This window comes from Dufourea novaeangliae, unplaced genomic scaffold (assembly GCF_001272555.1).
Source record: "Dufourea novaeangliae isolate 0120121106 unplaced genomic scaffold, ASM127255v1 scaffold287, whole genome shotgun sequence".
Taxonomy (NCBI): domain Eukaryota; kingdom Metazoa; phylum Arthropoda; class Insecta; order Hymenoptera; family Halictidae; genus Dufourea; species Dufourea novaeangliae.
The window spans coordinates 173,622-200,574 of NW_015374165.1; the positions used below are offsets into that span (position 1 = coordinate 173,622).

General features: G+C 41.5%; 1 protein-coding gene across 1 annotated transcript in view; it reads left to right on the forward strand.

Moving 5' to 3' along the window:
- The window catches only part of LOC107192017 (echinoderm microtubule-associated protein-like 2), a 146,145-nt gene extending 126,586 nt beyond the window's left edge, over positions 1–19,559 (forward strand). Inside the window, exons 16-17 of the mRNA XM_015581191.1 lie at positions 16,232–16,458; positions 18,713–19,559. Of these exons, the coding sequence (XP_015436677.1) occupies positions 16,232–16,458; positions 18,713–18,841 (356 nt within the window). The 3' untranslated portion in view covers positions 18,842–19,559. The remainder of the gene's footprint in view (positions 1–16,231; positions 16,459–18,712) is intronic.
- Positions 19,560–26,953: the final 7,394 nt, after the last annotated feature.

A 26,953-nucleotide genomic window follows, 5' to 3' on the forward strand; every position in this document is an offset into this window, starting at 1 on the left:
CGGAGATTCTGACGCTACTAAAATATCATCTATGTAAGCATAGCAAAAGTCGAATTCGCGTAAAACTTCATCTATAAATCTTTGAAAAGTTTGTGCTGCGTTACGTAAGCCAAATGACATGAAAGGAAACTAAAACAATCCAAACGGAGTAGCTATTGCGGTTTTTTCGATATCATCGGGAGCGACGGGAATCTGATTATATGCGCGAACCAGATCTATGGTGGAAAATATTTGTTTACCAGATAATTGCTCTGATTGTGGGTAACAATCCTGTATTGAGCGTGCATTTAATGCCCGGTAATCGCCACAGGGTCTCCAAGCCTCGCCACCTTTCTTCAACACCATGTAGAGCGGCGATGACCATGAGCTCTTCGACGGTCGCGCAATGCCCATATGCATCATTAATTGAAATTCTTCCTTAGCTGCCCTGAGCCGGTCCGGGGCAAGCCGCCGTGGCTTGCAGGATACGGGTGGTCCAGAGGTGGTTTTTATATGATGGGCGGTATGATGTTTCGTCTCGCACGGCACTCCGGAAGGCCGAGTGAGCTCTGGCATTGTAGCCAAAAGCTCATGATATACCGTATTTCCGAAAACGGTCTTTATTGAGGATATCTCCTCATCGGAATATTTTCCCCGAACCTTAACTGATGTTGTTCTGTCGACCAGACAGCGGTTACGTATGTCGACCAGCAAATCGAAATAATTGAGAAAGTCGACCCCGATTATTGGTTTTGACACGTCCGCCACAACGAAACGCCACACAAAATCGCGCCGGAGACCCAAACGTAAATTTAATGTTACGGTGCCGTAGGTGTAAATGATGCTTCCGTTTGCCGCCGTCAGTTCGTAGTTTGACCTTTCTCGCGGGCCGTGCAATAGTTTCCGTGGATACACGCAAAGATCGGCGCCTGTGTCTATTAAAAATTGTACCTTGGTAAAATAGTCGGTAACAAATAGACGGCGAAATGAGGGAACAGGGTCGCTAGCCGCCATTAACGACCTCCCTGGTCGTTTCCCGTGGCAGAACCGCCAAAGTTGCATGGCGACACACATTTATGTGCGTTTCCTCCATAACGCCAATGGTACCAACATTTTCCGTTGTAATCAGGAGGGGCCTGGTACTCGTTGCGTCCACGATTCTCTCGATTGCGTGAACCCGATGGCGAACGGTTCCGGGAATTTGACCGGTGGCGGTAAAAGGGTCTGCTTTGTCGTCCTCTGTCCTGATAAATCAGTTTCTTCAGCTCCGAAATCTCTTGGCGTAAGGACAACGTCATCTTTGCCATCGTTACATTCAATAACGCCTCCGCATCCGGATTAACCGCCATTGCCACGCCGTGAGGCACAGTAGCCGGGTGGCCCGTATCGTAAATATGCGCTCGTGGTGACGTCGTGTCCGCTATGGCGTCCGCTAAATCGGCGACCTTGTTCAGTTCGGTGTCCTTTTGTGTAGCCAATATTACCTGCATATTGGTAGGCAACCGACTCACCCGCAGTGTGCGCAATACGGAATCCGGCACGGCTGTACCTGCTAACCCTCGCAGGTGCCGCAAGAATTGCGACGGCTTGCGATCCCCGAACTCTTCGCGTTCAAGCAGTCGTCTCGTCTTCTGATCTTGTGACGCGCCGATCCGACGAATCAATTCCTCCTTTAATTTTGAGAAAGGGGTCGTTGCGGGAGGGTTGACGATGATATCCCTCACTTCCGTAGCGTACTGAGGGGTCAGTGCCCCCAAAACATAACCGAATTTTGTAGATTCAGTGGTTATTCCGGACGCCTCAAAACTTCTCTCGACTGTCACCTGATGTCACCAAATGTGCGACCAGCGGACAGGAAATAGAGAATAATAGCGTAACAGAGTTGAAAAGGAAAGAGAAATGTTTAGAAGCAAAATATGCAATGGCGTGCGTGGTGCTACAGCCACCACAGTATGGTCAAAATATTCAAAACACAAAACACGCTAGTCAACTCTCCAAGTGCAATCTCACCTCACGACCTTTCTCCAACTACTGCCCCCTCAAGTATCCACACCTACAACACACACACAAGCCTTGCATCCCTTGCTCTCAAACTATGCAACCATTTCTAGAAATTCCAATCACCCAATCTAAACAGTCACACGAAACTCTTCCACGCGCAGCTAAACAAAACTTATTCTAAACATTCGCTTAGTTCCAAACATTCATCGTTCATATATCAAGTTCACAAACACGCACAAAATCCTCTCCTACACTCGGCCATCCTGCAGGGATATTTGCCCTCAAATTTCAAATGTATTTTCGTCATCCGACAATGACTCTTCTAAATCTACTATCCAAGGTTTCATATTCTCTGCAGCAGTTGACGATTGTCGCGGACCTTCATGTTCACCCACCTTTTTCACCAAATACCGATCATTGCGTAGTACACGAGTAATTTGATACGGACCCAAGTATTTATGAGCGAACTTCAAACCTGGTCCCGATAGCGTTCTTTTAATAGCAACCAAATCCTCTTCTTTATAACGACGAGCTTCTCTACGATGCCGATTGAAACTATTTCTATTTTCCTGTTGAACTTTCAAAATATTGTTCTTTGCGTGATGTCGCAATTCGTCTCGAGTTTCTTGAAACATTTTACTCCACTCATTACTGATTATCTCTCGAATCTCCGGGTTGCTTTTCAATTTCATGTCAATACCGAATAAAATTCTAAAAGGTGTTGTGCCAATACTACGATGAGGAGTTGCATTGAGGTATCTCTGACACACGTCCAGGTACTTATGCCATTCTTCAGGTTTCGGAGCGGCCAACTTAGTCAATAAAGGAATAATTATCCTATTAACCCGTTCCACCTGATCATTCGCCCTTGGCATACCAGTCGTAATAAGGCCAGCTTGAACATCTTCTTCTCTGCAATACTCCTGGAACTCTGCGGAAGTAAATGCAGTTCCACGGTCCGAAATAATTTTCCGCGGGTTGCCAAAGATTGTTGCTTGCTTCTTCAAACGGTCGACAACCTCAGCAGTACTGGTTGACTTCGTAGCATATAGCCACACAAACTTTGAAAACGCATCTATTACCACAAAGATGTGTTTATAATTCTTACGAGTTGAAGGAAGAGGTTCTAGATGATCAATATGATATACGTCTAAAGGAACTTCTCCCTCTTCGATAGGATATAATAATCCATCTCGTTTACCACATTTTCGGTCGGCTAATATACACACGACATAGTTCCGAACCACTTTCTCCCCTTTAGTCCTTAAATTTTTAAACCAATAGTCTTTTTTAACAAGTGTTTCCGTTTTGTTACGAGAGAAATGTCTGTTCTCGTGAAGCTGTCTCACAATTTGACTCTGCATAGCACGCGGCACTACTATGCGCACATCGTCGTCAATCATTTTAAACAAAAGTCCGTTTCTCACTACGTATTCACTACCACTATTTTGTCCACTATTCACTGACTCTAGTGTATCTCTTAAATCTTGATCTTCACGTTGCGCTTTTCGCAATCTCATAAGCACACTTGTCTCACACTCATTAATGAGCATACACGCCGGAATAGGGTGTCTACTTAACGCATCTACATGTCTCATAACGCTTCCTGGGCGATGTTCAATCGTATAATCGAACTCCTCTAACAATAATGCCCATCTTGCAACTCGCACACAAAGGTCTCTCTTTTTCATCGTAAGTGTAAACGCACGACAATCAATCACTATCCTAAATGGTATCCCTAAAAGATATACTCTAAATTTATTTAAGTCTTTAACTATAGCTAAAATTTCTAACTCATAACTAATATATCGCAATTCAGCCTTTGACGTTTTCGAACTCGCATAATATATTGGATGATAACGTTGATCCACATCGTCTTGTTGTAATAAAATAGCACCAAGACCTACACTCGAGGCGACCGTATGAATGACCGTATGTCTTTGCGCCTACACGGTATACTTTCAAAACCGGTTTATTTATTAGAGCTACCTTTAATTGTTGAAAAGCTAGTATCTGCGTCTTGTTCAATTCAAATTTTGTATCCTTTTTCAACAAATTCGACAGAGGTTGAGCTACTATTGAGTATTGTGGGATAAACTTTCTGAAATACCCAGTTAATCCCAAAAAGCTTTGCACATCTCTAGTATTCTTTAATGGTGGAAAATTCATAACCGCTAATGTTTTGCGTTTCGATGGACGCACATTACCATCCTCAATTATGTGGCCTAAATATTCTACAAAATTTCTTCCAATTAACACGCAATCCGTAATCACTCGCAATTAATAAAACTTCCCGCAATCTTGATACGGCTTCACTTTCGTTATTGACAGGAATAATTAAATCGTCTATGTATGTGAACAAAATGCCTGCTTTTATCGGATTACGAAATATACTGTTAATATATTTCTGAAATATAGCCGGAGAATTACAAAGACCAAATGGTATTCTCAAAAATTCGTAGTGCCCGTCTGGCACTATAAACGCAGTGTACTTGCAACTATTTTCCACTATTGGGACGTGAAAGAAATCATCTTTTAAATCAAGCACGCTGAATATCTTTGAACCCTGTAACCGATCCAATTGATCCTCTATCAACGGAAGCGGATAACGATCTTCGCACACTTTCTTATTAACTAATCTGTAATCTACACGCAAACGTATTCCACCGTTTTTTTTCTTTACAAGTACAATCGGGCTAGCATACTCTGATGTACTTTCCCGAACAATCCCTTCTTGCATCCATTCATTTATTTGTTGATTCACCATTTCCCTCTGTACCGGAGCTAATCTACGCGGAGATTGACAGATAGGTATTTCATCCTTCAACACTATTTCTATTTTAATATTTGATTCTTTAATAGCTTTCGGATCATATTGGTTCACAAGATTTTCTATTTCCTCTTTAATACTATCATTTTTGATATGCTCTAGATATGATGGAAAACCACTATCAGTTATAGGACTCTCAGACTCGTCAAAAGTATCTATATAAAATATTTCTGGAACATCACAAGAATTTTTTACTCTACTATCACGCCTTGAAATTTCAACGTGTTTGCCATCTAACACAATCTTAGCCTCTTCCAACAAATCAGAGTCAATCAAAAGATCATATTTTAAATATTCGTCAGGTACTACATGAATTAATAATCGGAAAACATTTTTATTAATTTTCACGTCTGCATAAAAACTGCCTAAAGTAGTGACTTTACTCAAACCAAAACCTTTACAGGATATGTCCGTTCCTCGTAAAATTGGGCATCCTAACTTAATATATTGCTCGGCCTTCAGTAAATGCAAATCGCTACCCATATCGAAAAATGCTACTACCTGCTTACCCAGCAAAGTTACAGACTTGTATACTTTATTATCCCGAGCGGTAACTGCAGTACATTCGTTTACCTGCTTATCCTGTCCCTTATTACAGTCTATAGCCCTATGTCAAAAGTCTCGGCAGGCAAAACATCTCGGACCCTTACTTTTTACAGGACTCGTCATACTCATGTGATTCCGATCACCACAATTGAAACACCGTTGTTCGTTCTTCGGCACTTTTTTTTCTTCTTTCTTTTCTATCTTCACAGATGACCACTGGTTATCCTTCGGCCTAGTCGTTGTGCTGAACGGCAAAAATCTTCCTCGTAGCGAAATCCTTTCGAATGCCGCTAACAACTCTCCCTTCGTCTTGACCTTCTGCACCCGTGCAAGATCCCTCAATCCCAGATCAGGGATTCCTTCTATAAAGTACTCGACAATTTCTGTATCACTAATTGGTACACGGTTTCCCAAAATAATTTTCTGATGCGCATACTCGCTGAAAGCTTCTTCTTTCTTCCAGGTACGCGCCTCAAAACGTCGTCTCATCTCAAGAACATTTTCTGGATGAAAAAACATCTCACGCAGATTTTCTAACAATTCCTCAACTGACATAGCGATGTGGTCAGGTTTCGAATGTAACCATTCGAGCGCATTTCCTCTTAAGCGCGATCCAATCAATAGTTTCGCCGTGTCGTCCGTCAACTCGTATGATGTTTTCAATATTTGCACTTGTCGCTTCCACGTGTCGAAAGTGTTACTGCTTCCATCAAAATAACTCAACACATCAGCGACGGCCGATACCTTTATAGGTGGCGGTCGTCTTGAGACCACTGTTCCCTGCGCTGATTCTTCCATCTCGGCCCTGCTAAGATTTAATCTCTGCGTTTCTCTAAGCAGTTCAATTTGTTGACGAGCTACGTCAAGCTCTCGTTCCATCAACTGCTTTTCTCGTTGAACCAGTGCCATCTCACGTCGCATGTGCACTATTTCACTCGCGCACTCAAATGCACTGTTATTATTTGCAGTGTCTTCACCTGCAGCTTCTTCGCCCACCACGTTTGTATTCACCTTCAACCACTCCCCCGACGTATCGGCCTCGAGCAGTCGCTGGATCAGTTCCGTTTTCGAACCGGATTCCGGCAACCATTTCTCCCGTAATTTCTCCTTCAGTTCTGCCATGGTGAAATCGGTCGGATCCCTCGTCGTAGAACCTATCTTCTCGGCCTTCACCTCAACCACGAACGAGCACCTTCAGTACTCGTCTTCACAGTACACACAATACACTTGCACTTAAATTTTCTTTAAGAAAACTCTCTTCACAATACGTCTCGATGATAATATTTTTGACACACAATTTCGTGAAATCCACACTATTCGCGTCTACTGTTATTGACTCTGTTTAAATTCTGATCCCGGACGAGCCCCCAAGTTTGTAGGAAATTAAATAGAGATTTCCAGTATATATATATTGTTTATTAAAATAAAATAATAGTATGGTCAAAATATTCAAAACACACAACACGCTAGTCAACTCTCCAAGTGCAATCTCACCACACGACCTTTCTCCAACGACTGCCCTGAAACCACGAACTCTGCCCTCTCTCAAGCATCCACACCTACAACACACACACAAACCTTGCATCCCTCGCTCTCAAACTACGCAACCATTCCTAGAAATTCCAATCACCCAATCTAAACAGTCACATGAAACTCTTCCACGCGCAGCTAAACAAATCTTATTCTAAACATTCGCTTAGTTCCAAACATTCATCGTTCATATATCAAGTTCACAAACACGCACAAAATCCTCTCCTACACATGTGTCTATGAATTTTCTCGAACTCTAACCTCAACATGATATCTGGGCCCATAACCTTGTTAGTGCAGCAGGGTTAGAGTGAACTACACTTTAATGTACATAGTTTATTCACACATACATTATAAGAATATAAGAGTATAATCGATAATTAGTGTTAACAACCGACAAGTCGAGGTTACGTCTATTGGAAAGTTATCGCGAGAACACGTGTTTTCTATAAGCTAGTGTTGCACGTAAAAAAAAACGGAACGAAGCGACGCGCCACAGCGGGCCCTAACATTGCTCACGGCGGGAATTATAACCCAATTACAGAAAGAGTTGTTCGTCCACAGTCAAGTCTGCCGATGGTTTATAAACCTTCGCTAAATTTGAACTTAGCATCGTCCATAAATCACGTATGGGATCTGCTTTGTCGTTGGCTATACGTTCATCTCGAGTATTTTGATTGTCAAAGCGAATAAATCGTAAAATATTGCGAAATCTAATCAGGCCCATAGCTGTTCGGTACAGTCGATAAGAAGTTGTTTTCCACATATCATATAGATGATCAACATTAGAATTATTTACGACCATTTTCATTAAAATTCCTAAGAATACAGATAACTCTTCCGTCGTTAGATCTTTCCAAATTTTCAAATTTATGGGATTATCGCGATTGTCTCTTTCGTAAACAGTTTTCGCCTTACGATTAGTATGCCTTACAATAACATCCATCATCTCAGTCGATAAAACAAAATTAAAAGTATCGCGAATCGATAAAGTTTCCGTGGATCGATGTGGACCACTTTTTTGTCTGATAATGTTTTATGATGGTACTTGTTGGTGAACTGGCGGTTCTTTACTCCAGACTGTTCCATCTTTGGCCACAAAAAACATTTTCTGATACATAACTAACGCCTTCCCTTTCTGGATCTGTATTTTCATGTTCTTCAGACTCTGTAGTTAGCACTTTACTCGCCTCATCTTCAATAATATACTGATCATTTTCCGAAACTTTCTCATTCACTAACCCTGCTGGTGGCTGCGGCAACTAGTCTTCATCCTCATCGCTAGATAATGTATTACTAGAACAATCTTCTTCGCCCAATAATGCATTTACATAAATATCTTTCTCCGCTTGTGATAATTTAAAAAAATATAGTGCACGTATGTTCCTTATATTATGACGATATACAAAATTCATAATTGTTTTTAGATATTATATGCAGTTCAATATTTACCTTGAAAATTCTTCTATTGTTAATTCTTTCATTTTTACATATAACTATATAACTTTATAAATAAGAAATAACATTTTAATATACCAGAAAATCACGGGTCGTATTCGTATCAAGAACTGATTCGAACTGATGCAAGTCCTTTGTTTCGTTCTCTAGTTCGTTCCATCGGTGCGTATATGGGTTTATATATCTAAGATAAGGTTCCACTCGTCACCAAACCAGAAACAACTATATCCGTAGGGTCAAGCACCACTCGCATTGTAATTTCGAATGATTGCTTCACTCAAAATGTTTAAAACATTACTTGATGTGGTAAAGAAAGAAAAAATTAAAAGTTATAGAAAAATATGATAGTACAATTATCGCTGTATATTTGATATATCGTCACCGAATGCTCGGGGTACCTCGGTACCCCGGTTATCCAGCAACCGTTAACATTTTGGTTGTTCACATAAGGGTTAAGTCGACGTCGAGGCATGTCCCGATCCGACAAGAATTTCATATAATTGTAGAAAAACAAAGTAGTTTCACAAACCTAACTAAACGGTGGACGAGGCTTTCCCTTTTTTCGTACATTTACCTTCAAAACGAAGCTTTAGGTAGCTGGGTAATTTAATTACCGAAGGAACAGTAAGTAGAGGCGATGAGACTGCTGCGTCTTTTCTTGCCGATTCTTTACCTGACTATTCCTTCAGTAATAAAGTTGACCGATGACCAGAAGTTTTGTGTTAACAAGTAAATGCATGAAAATGTGCATTCGAAGAAAGTTATGTACACGTAGGTATAGTAATAATGTCATAAAGCAAGTGATAAATGAGTATATGGTTGGCATATATGACCATATAATCTCTCAACATTTTCTCAATAATATGAGTACATTATATAATAATGAGAACCTTTATGTATAAATATATATATGTATACTATTAGAATCCCTCCGACCGTTTTTCCGGGCGCCAGGTACGTTTTCCCGTACCGACCGATACTCCCCGAGTATCGGACCGAAACCTGCCCCTACCGAAGGGTTGAACTCTACCGAACGACCGAGGAGAAAGCACCCTCCACCGAATGTTCACACGACGAGGGTTTCCAGGGTTCGCAAATATCGGAACGATAGACTTCCCTCGCGACAAAGATTCCCGTCGGACGACACAAACACGAAAAATAAACGTTCAGAAGGAGTTAACAAAGCGAATAACAATTTATTTCCGTTTTCGTTCGCCGGCCTCTGATGAGACCGCGTTACAACAGTTGTTGGTGGCTTATCGACGGAAAGGAAAACAATTCAGCGGTCGACTATCGTCGCAGCCCGCGCCTTCGCTATCACCGGATTCCGCTACGAGATTCTATCTTTCGCTATTACGCGGTCCCCGACCGCTCGAGATGTTTAATACGAAATTTACAGAGGCGCGGTCGGACGGTACTACGATACCGCCGATAACATAATACGATACAATGACTTGAGCGGCAGTCGCGTAACTTCTGCGTCCTGGAGGAAAGCTGCCCGGAATTACGATATTACTATTCCCGAGGAACCGCCGTGGTTCTCCCGCGCGCGCTAGCGAGATACGATATTAATTCTCCGATCGCGACATAATCAGGCTAACGAGATCTAGATTGCCTTACGAGAACAGAAGAGAGAGCTCACTTACAGGTGACGATATTTCTCCGGGCCGTCTCGCTCCCTTCCGGATTCCTGTGCACGCGCGATACAATAAAACTCAACCTTCCACGGTAATACGGGCCACTCAAGTGACGATTTCGGGGCTCGTTACGCGACGCGAGGATCTAGCGGGCCCCCCACTACGCAGTCCTATTGCCTCTCGTACCCCCCCGTGACTCCTGTGGAGCCATGCTCCTTCGGCACAGGGACGACACGCCAAGGAAGGATCCCCTGGCCACGGAGATCGCTTCCCTTGTGTGAGGAGCCCAGTCTGACACCCTCCTACGTGGTTGCTGCGACGCCTCACGGGTTCCCTGCCCTCTGACTCCTCCATCGGAGGGTCCTTCTGCGGAGGAAGACGTCCGGGTCGCCGATCCTTATCCGGTGGGTGGTTTCCCGTTGCCCCCTCGGCCGACCAAGCGCCTCTCGAAGCCCAGGCTCGATGCGAGGGCAGGCCCTTTTTCCTCCTGTCCTATCCCCCTGGGATAGGACCCTTAAGCGGCCGCTCGACGGGATTCCGGGGCGGTCCCTGTAGCAGAGTCGGTGGGTACGGGCGATATTGCGTCTTTGGCCCTGCCTTGACCCCTATCGTGACGGCCCTGCATTCGCGAGCGGTACTCGGCGCGAGATAACCACATGGTTAATACAAATTCTAACGGTATTATTCCCCTACAAATCCTCCAGGAGCGCTTCGATCTTATTTCGTGCAGGCAGGGAGCGGCGGAGGGGCGGTCCGGTTCTCGGTTCTTCCGCGCCCGAGTCAAACTTCGGGCGGGAAGGGGCACGGCGCAAAACGCGTCGTAACAAGGTGTTATTCATCTATTCAGCGGTTTATTTTTTACTACCGATGTTTTAATTTAAGAAAAATAAAAAAGCTCCTTCCAAATTCGTGGATGATGCGCGCCGAGCGTTCTCGTGCGCACGATAGCTGTGTTTCCCCGTCTTCACGAACATTTGCGCGCTGCGAATGCGCGCCGGGTCGTTAAAATTGATCCTTCTTGAGAGTCTTGAGGGTCTTGAGTGGCAATTCTGTTGCATGTTGCTTAAGGGGGGTGACTCCTTTGGGGCCAACTCCGAATCGATCGAAGCGCTGATGTAAACAATCGCTCGCCAGCGGAAACACATAATCGATATTTGGGACGGCTTGATAATACGACATCTAGCGGCAGTACCCACAAATAAATTTTGTTCCCCGTTACCATCAAGTTGGGTTTCTGTATTTGTTACGCGAAGACAGTATTGCCGGACAGTATCATTTTTCTGACGCTGTTGCCTCATGTCCCGCATTTCTGACCGTCACGAAAACGATGGAAAAGCTACGGCCTATGGTTCGTGGCGAGATTTGGATTCTCGCCAAACGTCCAAGGCCAGCGACCGACCATCGGCATACAATGTAAACAGACATAGATGAGATAAGGAATGACGCACGAATGAAAATTTAAACTTTTACAATTTGCAATATATATTAACACGTTGAGCTCGGCGCCGAATTTGCTGTCCTTTCCATTCAGCCGGCAGCGAGCGATCAAGCGGTGCAATGTTGCAGGGTGATCCGCGACTTCACGCACTGAGTAGAGCTTATCTGCTAGTGAGCGTTGTCGGCTACCGACATACAAGCCCTGCCTGTGCGTGACAAAGCTCGTGGTCGCGAATGTTAACGGCGGCACGCCTTTGAAATGTTATGATGACAATTCAAAACTATTTGGACGCAAGATAGCCAAAAATGTGACCAAAAAAGTTGTTACGTATTGTAATATGTGTAAAGCTAAGCCGTATTTTTGTTTAGAATGTTTCAATAAATTTCATTAAAACTACATTTGACCACATTTTATTCAGACTATATTTATTTTTTAACTTTAATACTGTCGGTCCCACGGACCGACGCCAGCCAAACGAAAATTCCAGTGCCGGTCCCCAGGGACCGACGCCGGCCACACGGAAAGTTCACTGCCGGTCCCCAGGGACCGGCGCCGGGCTCAACGTGTTAATGAAAATGTCACAAATGAATTGAAGAGATTCTCCCGATTAAAATGCGTCCAAATTCGAGTGTAATTGAACAATTGTTACTCATACGTAATGTTACGGATGAAAATGATATATTATTGAAAATAATCCGAATGATGTCGTATTAGGACTCATTTCCACCGGCAGAATCTCCTCACTTCATTCGTGACACTTTAATGAATGTACACTGAAAACTATAAAAGATTAAATTTTCATTCATGCGTTTCATTCCTTATCTGTTTACATTGTATTTCGATCGTCGGTCGCTAGCCTCTCGCCCGGCGCTCAACAGCCCCTTTATTCCTGCTGACCAAAGTTAGTCGAAGGAACAGTCAAGCGACAATGTTCTTTAGCAAACGATGAGCTGAGGCAGACAAAAATGTTCAAAAGGCCGCGAATCGATGTGATTCATATTGCACTATCCAAAATTGCATGCTGCTTATTTATTCACGGTATATTACAGTCTAGTCTGTATATACGAACTAAAATATGATTTACAATATAAAACTGCCCGCGCGAGAGCGGGTACGTCAGCTAGTTATCCATAAAGTGATTTGAATGTTTATGAGAAGTTAAGGATTAGTCTAGATAACTAAGTTTTAATGATTTAATTGCAATTAGTTGTTTCACAATGTATAGGAAAATGTTTGACAAAACACGCACAAAAATAGTAACAGACAGTTTTTTCAACTTTTTTATCTTAGCGTATAATGAACATTTGAAATGTGCCTCTTGTACACTTATATATCTAAGAAAAAGAAAAGTGAAGCTATGATGTTACAGTTTCTTTATTATTATAACTAAGTATATCATCTCTATCTATGTATTTATGTATATCAATAATTCTGCTTAATAACAATAGTGAAATCGGAAGCTGGTTTTATGACCATTCTAGTCGACGTCCAAGGAAACAGTATTCCTGTCTCTTCGTTTTCGATCCGCACCCGATGGTGACTTTCAGAGTGACCTAGGTCAGGCCACCATTATCGGGCCCAGTCATAACAAAATTCGTCGGTCAAAACAAACAAGCTACGGGCACCGAAGTAGTAAAATATCTTAAGGTTTATAAGTCGAAAGTACAAGTTTTTTAGTTTTGTAACATATTTGTAACTCTGATTTGTAAGTCTAACCAGTTTTAATAGTTTGTAGCTTATACCCTGCAATTTTCAGCGTATATGTATCTTAATTAAGTGTATAAGAGGTATTTGTTAAATTTTCACTATAGGATCATAAAAAAGAAATGAAAAAAGAACTTCTTTAATATTTGTACTATTTTCTTCGTTATTCCAATAATTGTAGTTTTTTCGAAATAATGAAAACATGTCATCTAATAAGTTAATCCTTCTAGCTTCTCAAAAAAACTCAAGTCGTTTGGTCCAATTTTAAAAAAAAAGTACGTATTGGAACAGGTGCGGACGCAGCGAAGATGATACGCTAAGTACGCATGCGACAGCAATCAGTTGTTAGTACAAAATCTATCTCCGCTGGGCGACGAATGAAAGATTGATAGAGCGTATGCGATTAATTGTGTTCCTTTTGTGTCTCTTTTATGAAATATTTGTGTAAGTATATAACACCTGCGTCAATTATGTCAATAAAAAATAAATAATAATCATTTCCAACAAGAGATTTGTGTAGTATTCCATGTTTTTCGTATGTGGAATACCCGGAATATATATTGTGCCATTTTTACAATTTGTTTCTCGAGAATATCATGTCAAGTATCTCGTATGTAATTTCATTAATGAAAAAAATTAGCATCATTGCAAGTACGAATAAGAAGATTCATCCTTGCAAACATTAGTACGTATTGTTTAATTCTCGGATTTCTTTCCCTCGCGCCGTTCTTTTCCTACGTTCGGCGAGAATAGAAATCTCGCCACGAGCCGTAGGCTGTAGGTGTTCCATCATTCTCCTGGCGGGCAGAATTGTCATGTGGCAACAGCGTAACAAGACAATCGAAACGATCCACCACGTGTTGCGAGGTTACTTTACCGACTCCCTCTGTTTGATCGATGCTCGTGGTAACGCAGGCCAAAGTGGCTGACAAATACTATAAACGCCTCTAGCGGAGAATCCTTGAACTATACCACTGTTTATTTCTGCGTCTGGACGCGTCAAATCGTAGGAACCAAAATGTGCCTTCCAGAAGTGATAAAATGACTCAAATGGAATTTCCACGATAGTGTGATAGTAGTGTACAGGGTGGTCTGCTCTGCTTTTGACGAAAAAACCATTAAATCGTGAGATATTTGACAATATGTGACTTGTGCAGCCATCTTGTGTGTTTTCATCGGCGTCTGTCACAATCGCACACTTTCTAAAATTCTAATTCTTTCAATTAAAATGTGTTTATTGGTGGTTATACGGATCAGACCACCCTGTAGGGCAGTCTACCCGTGAGTTCTATACCCATGAAAAGTACATTTGTGCAATTGTCGAGGCTCATTTTGGTTCCTACGAAATCGAATGTCTCTCTTGTGCATCGTATATACATACACGGTTCCCGTTGATTGTGTGAGTCTCCCCCCTGAAGTGTGGACGGGATTCTGGGTGCGCGCCGCATTGCGCGTGTTCGTGCCCGCTGTTGCACATATATGGATCTGCCTCTAGAGGGGAGACTGAGGCTGTGCCGGACTTTCATCGACTAGAAACTCCACCGTGGACAACTTCGACTCGCTAGAGGGGGGCACAGGGAATCCTTGTAGAGGATAATAGGCTACACAAGGCTCCCACCTCCCCCGGAGCTTCGTTGCTCGGTGGTTTCCGAGGGCCACGCCCCAATACCACTTCTCCTCTGGGCTGCCTATTGCTGGCAAAGTGAGACTCCACTCGTCGCGCCCATGGCCCCGGCGCTTGTCTGGAGCCACTGGGGGGGGGGGGCAGAAGCTCCTTCGCTTATCTCCGCTAGCAGTCGCCTTGCACAAAGTGGAACCATGTGAACAAAGTGGGCTGCATCGGCTCTCTGCACATTTCGTCCCGCCACCTCCTCCTACAACATAATTTGATCGTAGAAGGAGGCAACTAGGTTCCACGACTTCTTGTCCCACGACACGGCACTCTCTTGCCCACGTTAGGCAGGATTTCAGCGTGTGCTGCGCCGTGTCCTGTGCATCTCCATAGTGGTAACACTGCGCTGTCGCTTCCTTCCCTATGGGACAAAGTTACTCACCGAAAAACCCATGTCCGGTGAACACCTTCGTTACACGATAGATGATCCTTCCCCAGCTTTTGTCCCACCAAGTCTCTAGACCAGTCTAGTCTCGAGCCTGGCGCCGCACATCTTAGACTGCCCCCTTCGTTGAAACCATGCCCTCCCCCCTCCCATGTCGGAGTTCACAGCAGTCATTATAGACCTCCGCGGATTGTTACGCCTGGATTTGAAGTGGCACTACTTCCGGCAGAGTGGTCGCCGCCTTGAAACAGATTCTGCGGTACCCTCTCATACTCTCATGCCCCTACTCGCCGCCATCCGTTTCATCCAGTGTAGTAGGATTCTGCTGCACCAGCGAGCCACAGCGTCTCTCACACAAACCGCCGAGACGTATAGAGTTATCGACCGTCCCACCTGTATGTATAGATGGCGTACCCTGTTCCCGAGCTTCCTTAGGTTCAGGAACAGGTGACCTAAAGCGGCCACCGTCCTTTTCACCCGCGGAGCCAGACGGGCCAGGTGGGCGTTGTAGCGCCACGAGCTACCCAGATATTTCATCTCTTGCCCTACACTAATCTGCGCTCCAACTACCTTGATCGACATGGCCGGATAGGCACCCCGTACTGAGACCAGCCACACAGCCATATGGCCTCAGTTTTATGCGGGACACCCGTAGCCGTAGCCGGTAGATCACCGCCACCGCGCGTGCTACCCCCGCCTCATCGAGGCGGGTGGCCCCTCTCCAGTCCTCTTCGCTGGCGAACACTAGAGTATCGTTTGCATAACAGACAGCACTTACGTCGGCAGCCAGGACAGCCTGCAGTACCGCGTCATGCTCTAGGTCCCAAGGGAGCGGTCCGAGGACTGACCTCTGCGAGACCCAGCAATGTATCTCTCTCCGGTGTTCCACACGGGTTGCCAGGTCTGACTTTTTTATGTCATTGACCGGGATGAAATGTTTAGATCGCGCGATGTCTATCTCGCGTAGTCAGACCATGTGTATACAAATAAATCTGCTAACTAAATTATTGTAATGACACGGACTTTATTATATAATTTTGAAATTGCGCAGGGAATCCTGGAGTCTGCCGTCAAATCCCACAGTCGTCGATGTTGAGGGATGTAGAATGGGCAACTCATACATGTATTATATCTTTCGAAACGATTGGAATTTGGCCGGAAGGCGCGGATGGCACAGATATAAATAATTGTTCTCGCAGCGGGGATTCGAAGCTGCTGGCAACTGGAGATGATTTCGGCAAAGTTAAACTATTTTCATATCCAGCTTGTCAATCCAAGGTAATTGGTTGTACTCAAATTCTTAAGTAACGAAGGACATTTAATTGATACTCTAAAACAGTTTGTTATGAATTTTTATTTTGTAACAAAGTATTTCAATATTTTTAATAAGTCTTCTATAAACAATGGATTTTAAATATGCTCAGAAGTAAAAATCCAATTAATTTAAATACAGTAAAGCCTTTACGCTCTGCCGACCAGTCGCTAGCGATTTGGTCGACGGTAGACGTGGTACGTGGTGAAGTGCGTATGAGTTCACATATTCTCTTGAACCCAGTGGTTACTGACGACCTGGTTGCTGGCGTCTGGTCGACAATGCGTAATGGCAGTTAAATGTAAATAGCAGTATTAAATTATTGTCAGTTTGTAAAAACAGTGATAACACCTCGAAATTGTCTACAACTCGAAAACAAGATTAAATGTGATACAACCTATGTATAATAAACCTATATATATATATATATATAGGTTTATTATACATAGGTTGTTCCGTAAGTTTTATCGCACGGCCCTGGTAGAAAGAACAGAACAATTTCCTTTGTTCCGTTGAATAGTCCGACCCGTTACAGGTATGTACCCTAAGCTCTGTAGTAAACGCGTCAGTTTACCGTAAGAAATCGTTGTTAAAACGTTGTACCATGACGACTCTCACAAGACTCAACTTTTCGTGTAGTTTAATTGAGGAAGAATGTTTCACAGAAATGTGTGAACCATTTGGCGAGAATTGTCTTTCTCTCAGAATTCAATCCCAACGACAAGTTTTCGTTTTCGACAGCGAAGCACACACAGGACTCCCGGAAGACGTTGTTACTCCAGAAAATGTTAATGTTGTTGAAAGAGCAATTAGAATGAATAGGAAAATCGCGTATAGGCAATCAGAATGAATAAAAGAATCGGGTATAGGCAATTAGAGGAGACTCTTTACATTCTTATAGAAACACTGCATTCGATTATTTCTAAGCACTTGTGAGTAAAAAAGTTGTGCACATTGTAGTGGCCGAAGAAAATGCTGAAAAGTTTAAGTCTGAAACTGCTAAGGTGGTACGTAATAAATAAACACTCGAAACTCGTGTTTTGTGAGAGTCGCCATGGCACAAAGTTCCAACTATGACTTCTCACAATAAACTGACGCGTTGGCTACAGGGCTTAGAGTATATAAGCAAACAGGGTTGGGCTAATTAACAGTAACCGTACTGAGACTTTTATATACCTATTTGTACCGTATTTAAAACCGGTCATTTGACCGGTGGTCGGTACGGTTAGTGGTAATGGTATAAAGGAAATTTGTCTGCTCTTTCTACCAGAGCCGTACGACAAAATTATGGAACAATTTATTTACGAACTTTATTTGATATTTTTATCACCAAAAAGATCCATATAATTTCGTATTTTTATTTTTTTCGTCATTTTTTATTTTTATCATAGTTTGGCATCTAAAATCCACTCTGAGAAAATGTCCTGAACTTTTATTAACACCGTGTATACCAAACAAAAACATAAAAGAATCTGAACGAAATGTAACACGGTTTTGATTTGCGTTATGATTGAAATGAGCAATAGTACTCAATCGGCAGTTAATGTGAGTTTCATAAAGGTGTATATTAAACCTTCGTTCATAACTACGGCTATAGTCGTCAACCCCGAAGTAATCCGTGGATAACTAATGTCAGTTGTAACCAGCATCCGTGACCCATTGAATGCAAAGTTTAGAATAATGATATTATATCATTTCAAATAAATAATGTTTTTGTGTAATATTTTGCTTTTATTCTTCGAAAGTTATATTTTCGTTTTACGACGCTGTCGTAGCAAAGGGGTTAATATTTGATCGGTCATTAAAGTGCTCCATACGGAACCCATCTCTCAAATAAATACTAATATTGGGGTAATTTTGACTCTGTCGGGGGTAACTATGTCCTACAGTGAGGAAATGATCATTTTCGATTTTGCAGCTCTTACACAGGTCTTTTTTCGTGAAATATCTTTTCACGTAATAATCAACTTAATTTAATAATTTGCAGAGCTGTAAAATAAAAAAAGATCATGTTTTGACCTGGAAGAAAGTCACCCTGTGAGTCAAAGTTACCCCAACTTACTGTACGACGCATTATGAGACACCCTTTGGTCTGCAGCAAGGCATTCTCATTTCCACGATATTCATGCCTCGTCCGATCGAAATATCGCCACTATCGCCGAAACAAGCGATCCCTGATTCAAGACCGTGTTTAGAATAAACGAAATTTATCTGTTTCAGTCTCTCTGCCACACGTATGGCGGCCACTCGAGTCACGTTACGAACGTGTCGTTCCTCCAAGATGATACACGACTAATTTCTACCGGCGGAAGTGACACGAGCGTTCTTCAATGGATTGTGAATTACTAACTCCATACAATCGATGGCATTCGCATTGCGTTGATTTACTTTCGAAGTGTCCTTCGTGGTCGAATGCTCGTGGAATGAGTAACAGAAACAGAAAGAATGAATTCTTTAAAGAACTGCGAGATATTTGGAACTTGGGGTGTAACACTAGTTGTTCAATGAAAGGTGACTCACTGGAAGATTGAGGAATAAATAATTGTAGGAGAAGTGGGAATTATTGGATGTTATTTAAGAAAGTTTAGTAAATGACGACGGAAGGAATTAAGAAACAGCTATTATCACAAGACGTTTGTGGAAGGGTTACAAAAATCAATTTGCAGAGGGATGTTAATGCTACAGTAAATAATGTATAAAAGTGGTCTTAATGAACGGAATTTTCATTGTCTCCCTTTCAAAAGTGGCCTTTGTGAATGACCGACATGGTGAAACGGACAGAGTAAGGAATAAAGTTTCCTCGTAATTATCGACGATTAATAAATCGACAGAAATTCTTCAGCGGAAAAGTGACAGGGTAATCGATGGAAATAGTTTGAAAACCTGTTGAATTTATTTTTTAAGCCTGTTTCACGAACGAATGACAAGAGGAAAGTGCAAACAAGTTATTTTCCCTGCAGGAATGTTACAACAATTACGAAGCATCCAAAGAATGAGAAGTAGAGCAGCTTTTCTGCTTAAGAAAAAGTTTCCAATTAAATACTACAAAAGAGAACGCTGAGTACAATTAAGCAGACACTCGTTATACTTCTACCGTTTAAGTGTCCTTTGTGAATAAATAAATGAAAGTCGTAATATTAACTTATATTTACAAGCGATTTCCACGAATCTATATCGTCTACTAGATTCGTGATTAGAACAACGTCGTCGAGAGATGAAAATTAAAATATCACTTGCTCTTTGGCGTAGCAAAAGTTGAAATTTGATTTCAGTGTTTATTAATGATGCATAATCAAGTGTATTTTGTATATTGTGCATAATCACAACTATTTTTTGAGGCATCAAAGCTTTACAAATTTCCGTGCATTCTTCGTCTAATAAACTCTAGCGACAGGTACAGTGTAGTTTTACACATACGCGCACTCTCCGATTCAAAAGTTTGGGAAGATGCGTTTACGAGAAATGAGTTCGTAGATTATATCGTAGCAAACAATAGTTAAAAGAACGAAACTTTATTTTGTTGGAGTTTTTTTTCTGTCTTTTCGATTAGTTTCATATATTTCCAAGTAATTTCTCCTACTCATGGGCATAGCCAGGTTATCAGTCAGGGGGGAGCAAAAATATTAACACATCGACTGCCATAGTGAAAAAGGCTGTACGTAGCCAGACACACTTTATTTTGTTTTGAAAGTTATAAATCATTGAAAATGTATGCGTTTTATTAATACAGGCTGTTAGTCGTGTTTCAAATTATACTGCAATATTAAATATTATGCAAAAATTTTGTAACTCTAGGAAGGGAGGGGGCAAAATCCAATTTGTTTTCTTGTACAGTGGGGCAAAAGCCACTTTTTCCATCCAGGGGGGGGGGGGAAACAACAGTTTGTAGATGTTGTGGGCCCTTGGATAAAAAAGGTTTTGGGTCGGGATACCTAAGCATAGGAACATCAACCAAACCAGTCGCTGAGTTACCAAAAATCATAAAATTATCTATGCGAATTATGTTGTCGTTATGTGGCTGTACGAAGTGGAACCGTACTGACAACAACATCGCGGAAGATGTTATGTGGCCTGGGTTAGCTATATGTGCCCAAGCCCTAGTAGATAACCATGACCATTGGTCAACTGAAAGAGGCATATACACTAAGAATATTGACCCAATTGTCACCAAAGTTATGGGTCTAGATGACTTATAATCTAACGTGCCAGATGCGAGGTGTTGTCCAGATATTGTGCTGTTTTCAATGCAAGTGAAGTACCTCTGTAATGAGCGAGATGCGGACTCATAACGCTAAATGAAATTGCGAGACATTACTGTGTCGAAGTGAGCATTCGAAGCAGACAAAATCCAATACGGGATAGGTAGATGGAATGCCCAGGTGTCGTCTTCCCAACTAGCGCCCGCGTAGTAGATGGATACATCGATGTCCACTCCAGCTATGGCAGAGAGAATTGTTGGATCAACATAAATGACAGAGTTGTATGTCAAATCGCCGATAATACCAGAAAAAGGATATGCGGCGTGATACTGACTCCTCATGTCAAATCCAGTCCACATACGTAGTCCAAAACCGTTGAAGGTGAGCATACGTCCCAAGGACAGTGTGAGTGCCATAGCCTGCATGGTTATTGTGGATTGCAGACCGGGGATGTTAAGTATGACATATCCGAACTCTTCCGACTCCATCATGTTCATACCTATCAAAACCCTGTAGTAGGATGTCGCTACATGCGCTCGATACCCAACACTCAGAGGACTCACAAACGAGCTCTCCCATGCTACAACAGTAGACACGAAGTTCTTGGTGCCTTTGGTGTTATCATCATACAAGTCTACAGAGCGTGTCTTTACGTATGAAGTGGCCATATGAACCCACATGGAGACAGGGATGAGAAGTTGAAGCCATGAAACATAGAACAGAGCCTGTTGGTGCGCTCCGTCTCAGTGCCCTCCCAAGCATCCTTTGTGGTCAGCTCTCCGTCCGGAAGCCGCCCGCCCCCAAAAGTCCAAGCGCCCAATAACTCGTTACCGTACTGATGAGTCATCTCATTAACCTCAAGGTACGGATTAACAAACATCACGGAACTCAACTCTGCAGCAAGTGAAACCGCCATGCGCATAGCGCCGTCCTGAGGCAGCAGCTTTCCAACACAGTCAACTGCAGCACACATGTTAGTAGCTGAAGCCCTATACCCCTCAGTGGTGGTCCTATGCATTACAGAGGTCGTGATGTCTGAGATACAAGCAAGAACCTCCTCCACCTCGTGAGCTCGCTTCCGCCCTCCAACATACACTCTGAGAGCGGCGGCGCCAGACAGGTCAAGGAATCCAGCGTTGCACGTTGACGTTTCATCCACGCACACGAGCATGATGTTAAGAAATCCACCGATCATGACGTTATGGGCAGCGGGAATAGCGGAAGTTTGTACATTCAGCTTGTTCGTGAAGGTCTTAGTCGGATAGTGGTCGTATAAGGATCTCCAAACATAGTTAGATCTGCCAGCCCACGCACAAGTTGGTAAATGCATCATCACATACTCCAGGAGCCAGGGGACACCCAACATGTGAGTAGTGATGGGAATGGCCGTCCAAGTCGAGTCCATATGGTCAGTTTGGAAATATTTGACATTCTGATTGTCGTTGAAATAAGGATCAGCCCCTCGAGCGATGTCAACAAACGCGGGCAAGGTAGCAGCCATAACCCTCACAACATGTCTTGACACATCCGAGGCACCCAAGGCTGTCCAGTACAACTTGAATGACTGTGAGTCCGTCTTGGAAACACCTCTGATAAACTGTGCGCTCACCTTGTCGAGGACAAACGCATGAGGTGAAGAAGGATATGCGTATAATAGCCCCTTCAATAGAGGCGCAGTGTCTATCCAAGATGCATTTGAGTTACCTACCGTGGATAACACATACGACACAGCTGATATTTCTCTCACCTGCATACCCCTGACAGCAGGAGCAAGAGTGCTGTTCATTACATCCCTAACGTTGAATCTATTCAACAACGTTGTGGCGACAGCAGACCACGCTGGCTGTTTTGCTGCCTCATTTTGGTGTAAGGTGTTCACCATAGACATTGCCCTAATAGGGACCTTTACGGACGCAGCGGACCATGGTTTCTCTACGTTTTTTCCAGACGGAGGAACGGGTGCATCGGGCTGTAGGTCATCCTTCGAAGAACTTGTGGTGTGCACCACATCGTCATATATATGTAAACGTTCGTAAGATGATGCACATGATAAGGTGTCAGATTCGACACACCCGTCCACTATCTTAAGGTATTGATGTCCGTACCTTTTCCTTAATGTATCAGTCTTAATTAGGTATTTTTCACATGTGAAGTGCATCTTGCCAGACTTGACAGCAGAAATGTCGCGCACCGAGAACAGGCCAGGTTTAGATGTCATATACCTAATGGCCTCCTTTCGGAACATAAACTGTTTCTGTGGGTGTTCCTCGTCCTCCGTCGGCAATGACATAGATACATCGTCACGTGCGTTAATCGCGAGTGGTAACATGCGAGATTGCGTATTCCACCCCGTAAATGTCACAGAACGTGAGTATGCGGCCTTCGGCCTGTCCATTCCATGTGGAAACTGGTCTAAAGCTGTACAGTTAGACCCAACCACGTGTAGAGGAGAGCAGAACACGGTTTTGAAATCGTCCGCGCTTGGGATATGCACAATTTCGGGTCTCCATACCCCTCTCTCAACCGGCTGGGTTCCAGGTTCCATATTATTTACAAAGAGACTCGTCGCATAGATGAATACACACAGGTGTCAGTGTGCTCTCAAATCCCCTCAACTCTATCACTAACGCAAGAACACTGATGATGAAAACAAATATCAAAATCAAAAGGATTGATATGATCCAAGTGTGTACACGCAGTATTTTGATGTCACGAGTTATAATATCAAAGTGTAGACTATCTGTCAACACTTGTCCGTCGTCTTCCATTAATAGCCTGGTCTCTATATTCTCTTCATACAATATACGAACGTTGTCAGAAGAGAGGGCAACGTTGGACAATACTGATAAGTTATCCGAGGTTTCAGTATTTGACACCCCCCCCCCCGCCCTCCCTCCTGACTACGTCGCCCATGCTCCTACTATTCTCCCCATGAAAATAGCGTGTTCTTTACGAATATATTAGATTTACGCAAAAGTAATGACCACCGTATTCGAGTTGATATTGTGGTTTTGTTTTATTTTATCGGCGGAGAATTGAACTTTTGCGAGGAGAATTACTTCGAGAAACAGATGCTGTAGCAGTTGTTTAATATTAATATAACTTTTCGACGTAAAAACGGCCATCACTTTTACATACACTTGATAGCTATTCTATCCGAGTTAAAATGTTCAAGGGCAATATTCGATTGACAATAGCGGAATAATAAATTTTATGAGTGGCACTATGCAAAAACTTTTCTGCAGTCCTGAATAATTTATCTCGAAATTATCGCTAAGTGTGTGAAATGCCAAATATAGAGTCAATCATTGGAACATTCTACCCGAAACAGTTTTCTTATGTTTAACATTGTACAAAAGTATTTAAAGGAGAATTTACTCGACTAACCGACGCGACGTGTCGTACGATAAATTCTATCGTTTATGGGAGCCATTAGCCTCTTCATTCACAACTAAATCGCAATTAAACCAGGCCCAAACATCCTCCTGTTTCAGTCGCCTAAAATTTACACTTGCTGCAAACATTCACGCGTATCTTTCATTCTGTACAACTATAATAGGTTTAATTTGTTAATAAGAAACATAATTAATAAATATGGATGTTAATAGACAGGAACGCATAAGGGGCTGTGATATTGACAAGAACTCAATGAAAACATCTGGGTTGCACTTTGTATCTTCGACAGTTACGAAAGATAATGCACAGAACAATTTTTGATATTATATAGATTTGATGTAAGTATTCAACTGTAATGTTCTCTGACTGTCATTATATTAGTGCACAGAAAAATATCTTCATCCATCAGAAAAGAAGATGGTGGCGTTGAAATACTAACAAAAAAAGTTATGCTTCTCAGTATTTACAATTAATGTAGCCAATTTATCACAATTAGTAGTCATTATATGGAAAATTAAACAAGTATTTGATGTCTTAGGAACACTTAAACAACTTATCTTTTATACAATGGCGTGCAAAAATATCAAGCCTTCATATCTTTTTTTATAATTTATTTTATCGAGCAACTATAGTTACACGATTGTCAGAAATTCACAATGTTCATATACATATGTATGTATAGCAGTAACACAGTTATCTCAAATCTTCTATGTGTGATAAGACATTTTCTGCACAATTTTGTATCCACAAGTTATCATTTCATGACTCTGTATGTTTGCATGCAATTGTACATTTAAATAACTCGTTAAAAAAATTACCAAATGAAGAAAAACTAAAACGGTTGACGACTATGTTCTTAAATTTGAATAAAATATACCAGTCTCAAACTTTTGACCGGTGATGTAAACATACACTGTGCACTGCTCCGGAAGCTAACTTTCGTGTAATTAATATCGAGGAAAGTAGTCTGCACGATTGATCTAAACACGATTATGATTAATTATGTACTAAGATTCTTCATGTCAGTTTTTCAAGTTTAAAAACAACGTCTAGATTTGTACGCGTATAACAAGAATTTTTTTCTTTATGTGTCTATTCTAACTATACGTACTTGAAGATGAGTTTATTTCTCATGCACAATTCGTACACGTTGTTAAGTTGCTCCTAAAGTTTCGCAAATGTAGTCTGTGCTATTGAAGTTCGATCAGAGTTGGGCATTAATTGCAACAGGTTTATTAATTACTCCGGCGTGTTCTGAAGTTGAAAGTTAATTGAACACTGTGAACATTAGAGAAATTGAAAAAGCTAAAGGAATGGAAGAAAAATTAAAACATTGTGGTCAGAGGAAAACATTGTAGAAGTTATTAGAATCCTTGAAATTTGAACAAATAAATGAATATTTAAACAGTGTGCATGACCTAATCCATTAAAAGCAAAATTGGTGTAGAGAAAGTTTACAAAACTTCATTAATTTCAGAAGATTTGTTCAGTTATATTCAACTCTTAAAGTACTAATGTTCGAAAATAATATTCTAAGTTGAAAATACTATTAGTTTCTCTTAAAGTACTAATGTTCGGGAATAATATTCTAAGATGAAAAACCTATTAAAAACAATTAATGTAAGTACATTCATTAATAGTTCCAATGCGATTAACTATCAAACGAAATGACGTAGCGTGTCGTCCACATCATTCAGGAATTCATGCGAAATAAGAATAAAATTATTGAATATAATTCTATGTAATATGTTATTTGTTGTCAAATTTATACGATTATTCAACAAAGTCAGAAAATAAATGTAAATTACCATTTACACATATGAAAATAATGTTGCTAGCACAATGTCTGCGTGTTTCTTGGTTGTGAAGGCTAAACTCGTGATTTATGTATGAAGTTGTTGTATAATAAATGTGATTTCGGGACTGCAAAAATTCAACGACTGCAACTTACCTTAAAATGAGGATTTTCAGTCGAAGTAAGGTTAATTTCAACCGATGTCAAATTTGGCACCGATCATAAGTTAAAATTCATTACGTTTAACCATTATAAGGTTGCTGAAACGGAAACATACCGCAAAACTTTTCGTATGTAACAACCTAATACACTAAACTTTATTGTGAAGTTACGTTTTGCCCAACTCTGAAATATGTATATGAGTACGTGTTGATGTATTTCAATTCGGATACTGGAAATGAAGTAATCGAAAGTAACACGAGGCTACCGAGAATCCAAAGAATCTCATTTCGAGAACGTCGTAGTCTCGTGTTTCTTGGAAAGGAAAGTATCTCGTCGAGATTGAAGAAACTCGGAGTTTCTCAATGAGGACACGAAAAATTAACAATAAATTGTTTGTATAGATTTTATTTTGTGTCAAAGCAGTTTACATTATTAAAAAATATGTCTCCCAGTTGAGTTTATGCTTTCTCACAAATCGGATAATACTAACTTGAACTGTATAAGCGAGAAGGGAGGGGCAGAGAAAGGGAAAATAAAACAATGGGATTTCCTAGCATTTGTGATACAATGTTAATTTTCACAAATTGATATATAATTATTGTATAATAGTATAGTTCCAAACTTTGAACCATTAAAGTATACTCGTTACTTTAAAGTCAAGGTCTGTATAGCCTAGGCATGATACTTGCCGCTTATTAGATAGAATGATTAAATTATGAAGGAAATTTAATCATATTGAAACGGAAATAGATATTTCATCGCACAATGTACAAATTACATCTAAAATTTACAGTACAATTGTATTGTAACATCATGTTCCAAATCATTATTGAATACGAATATTTCTGTCAAACAGCACACAGAAAAATGAAGATTGTTCAACAAGGTACTAATTAATGAGGAAGTGTG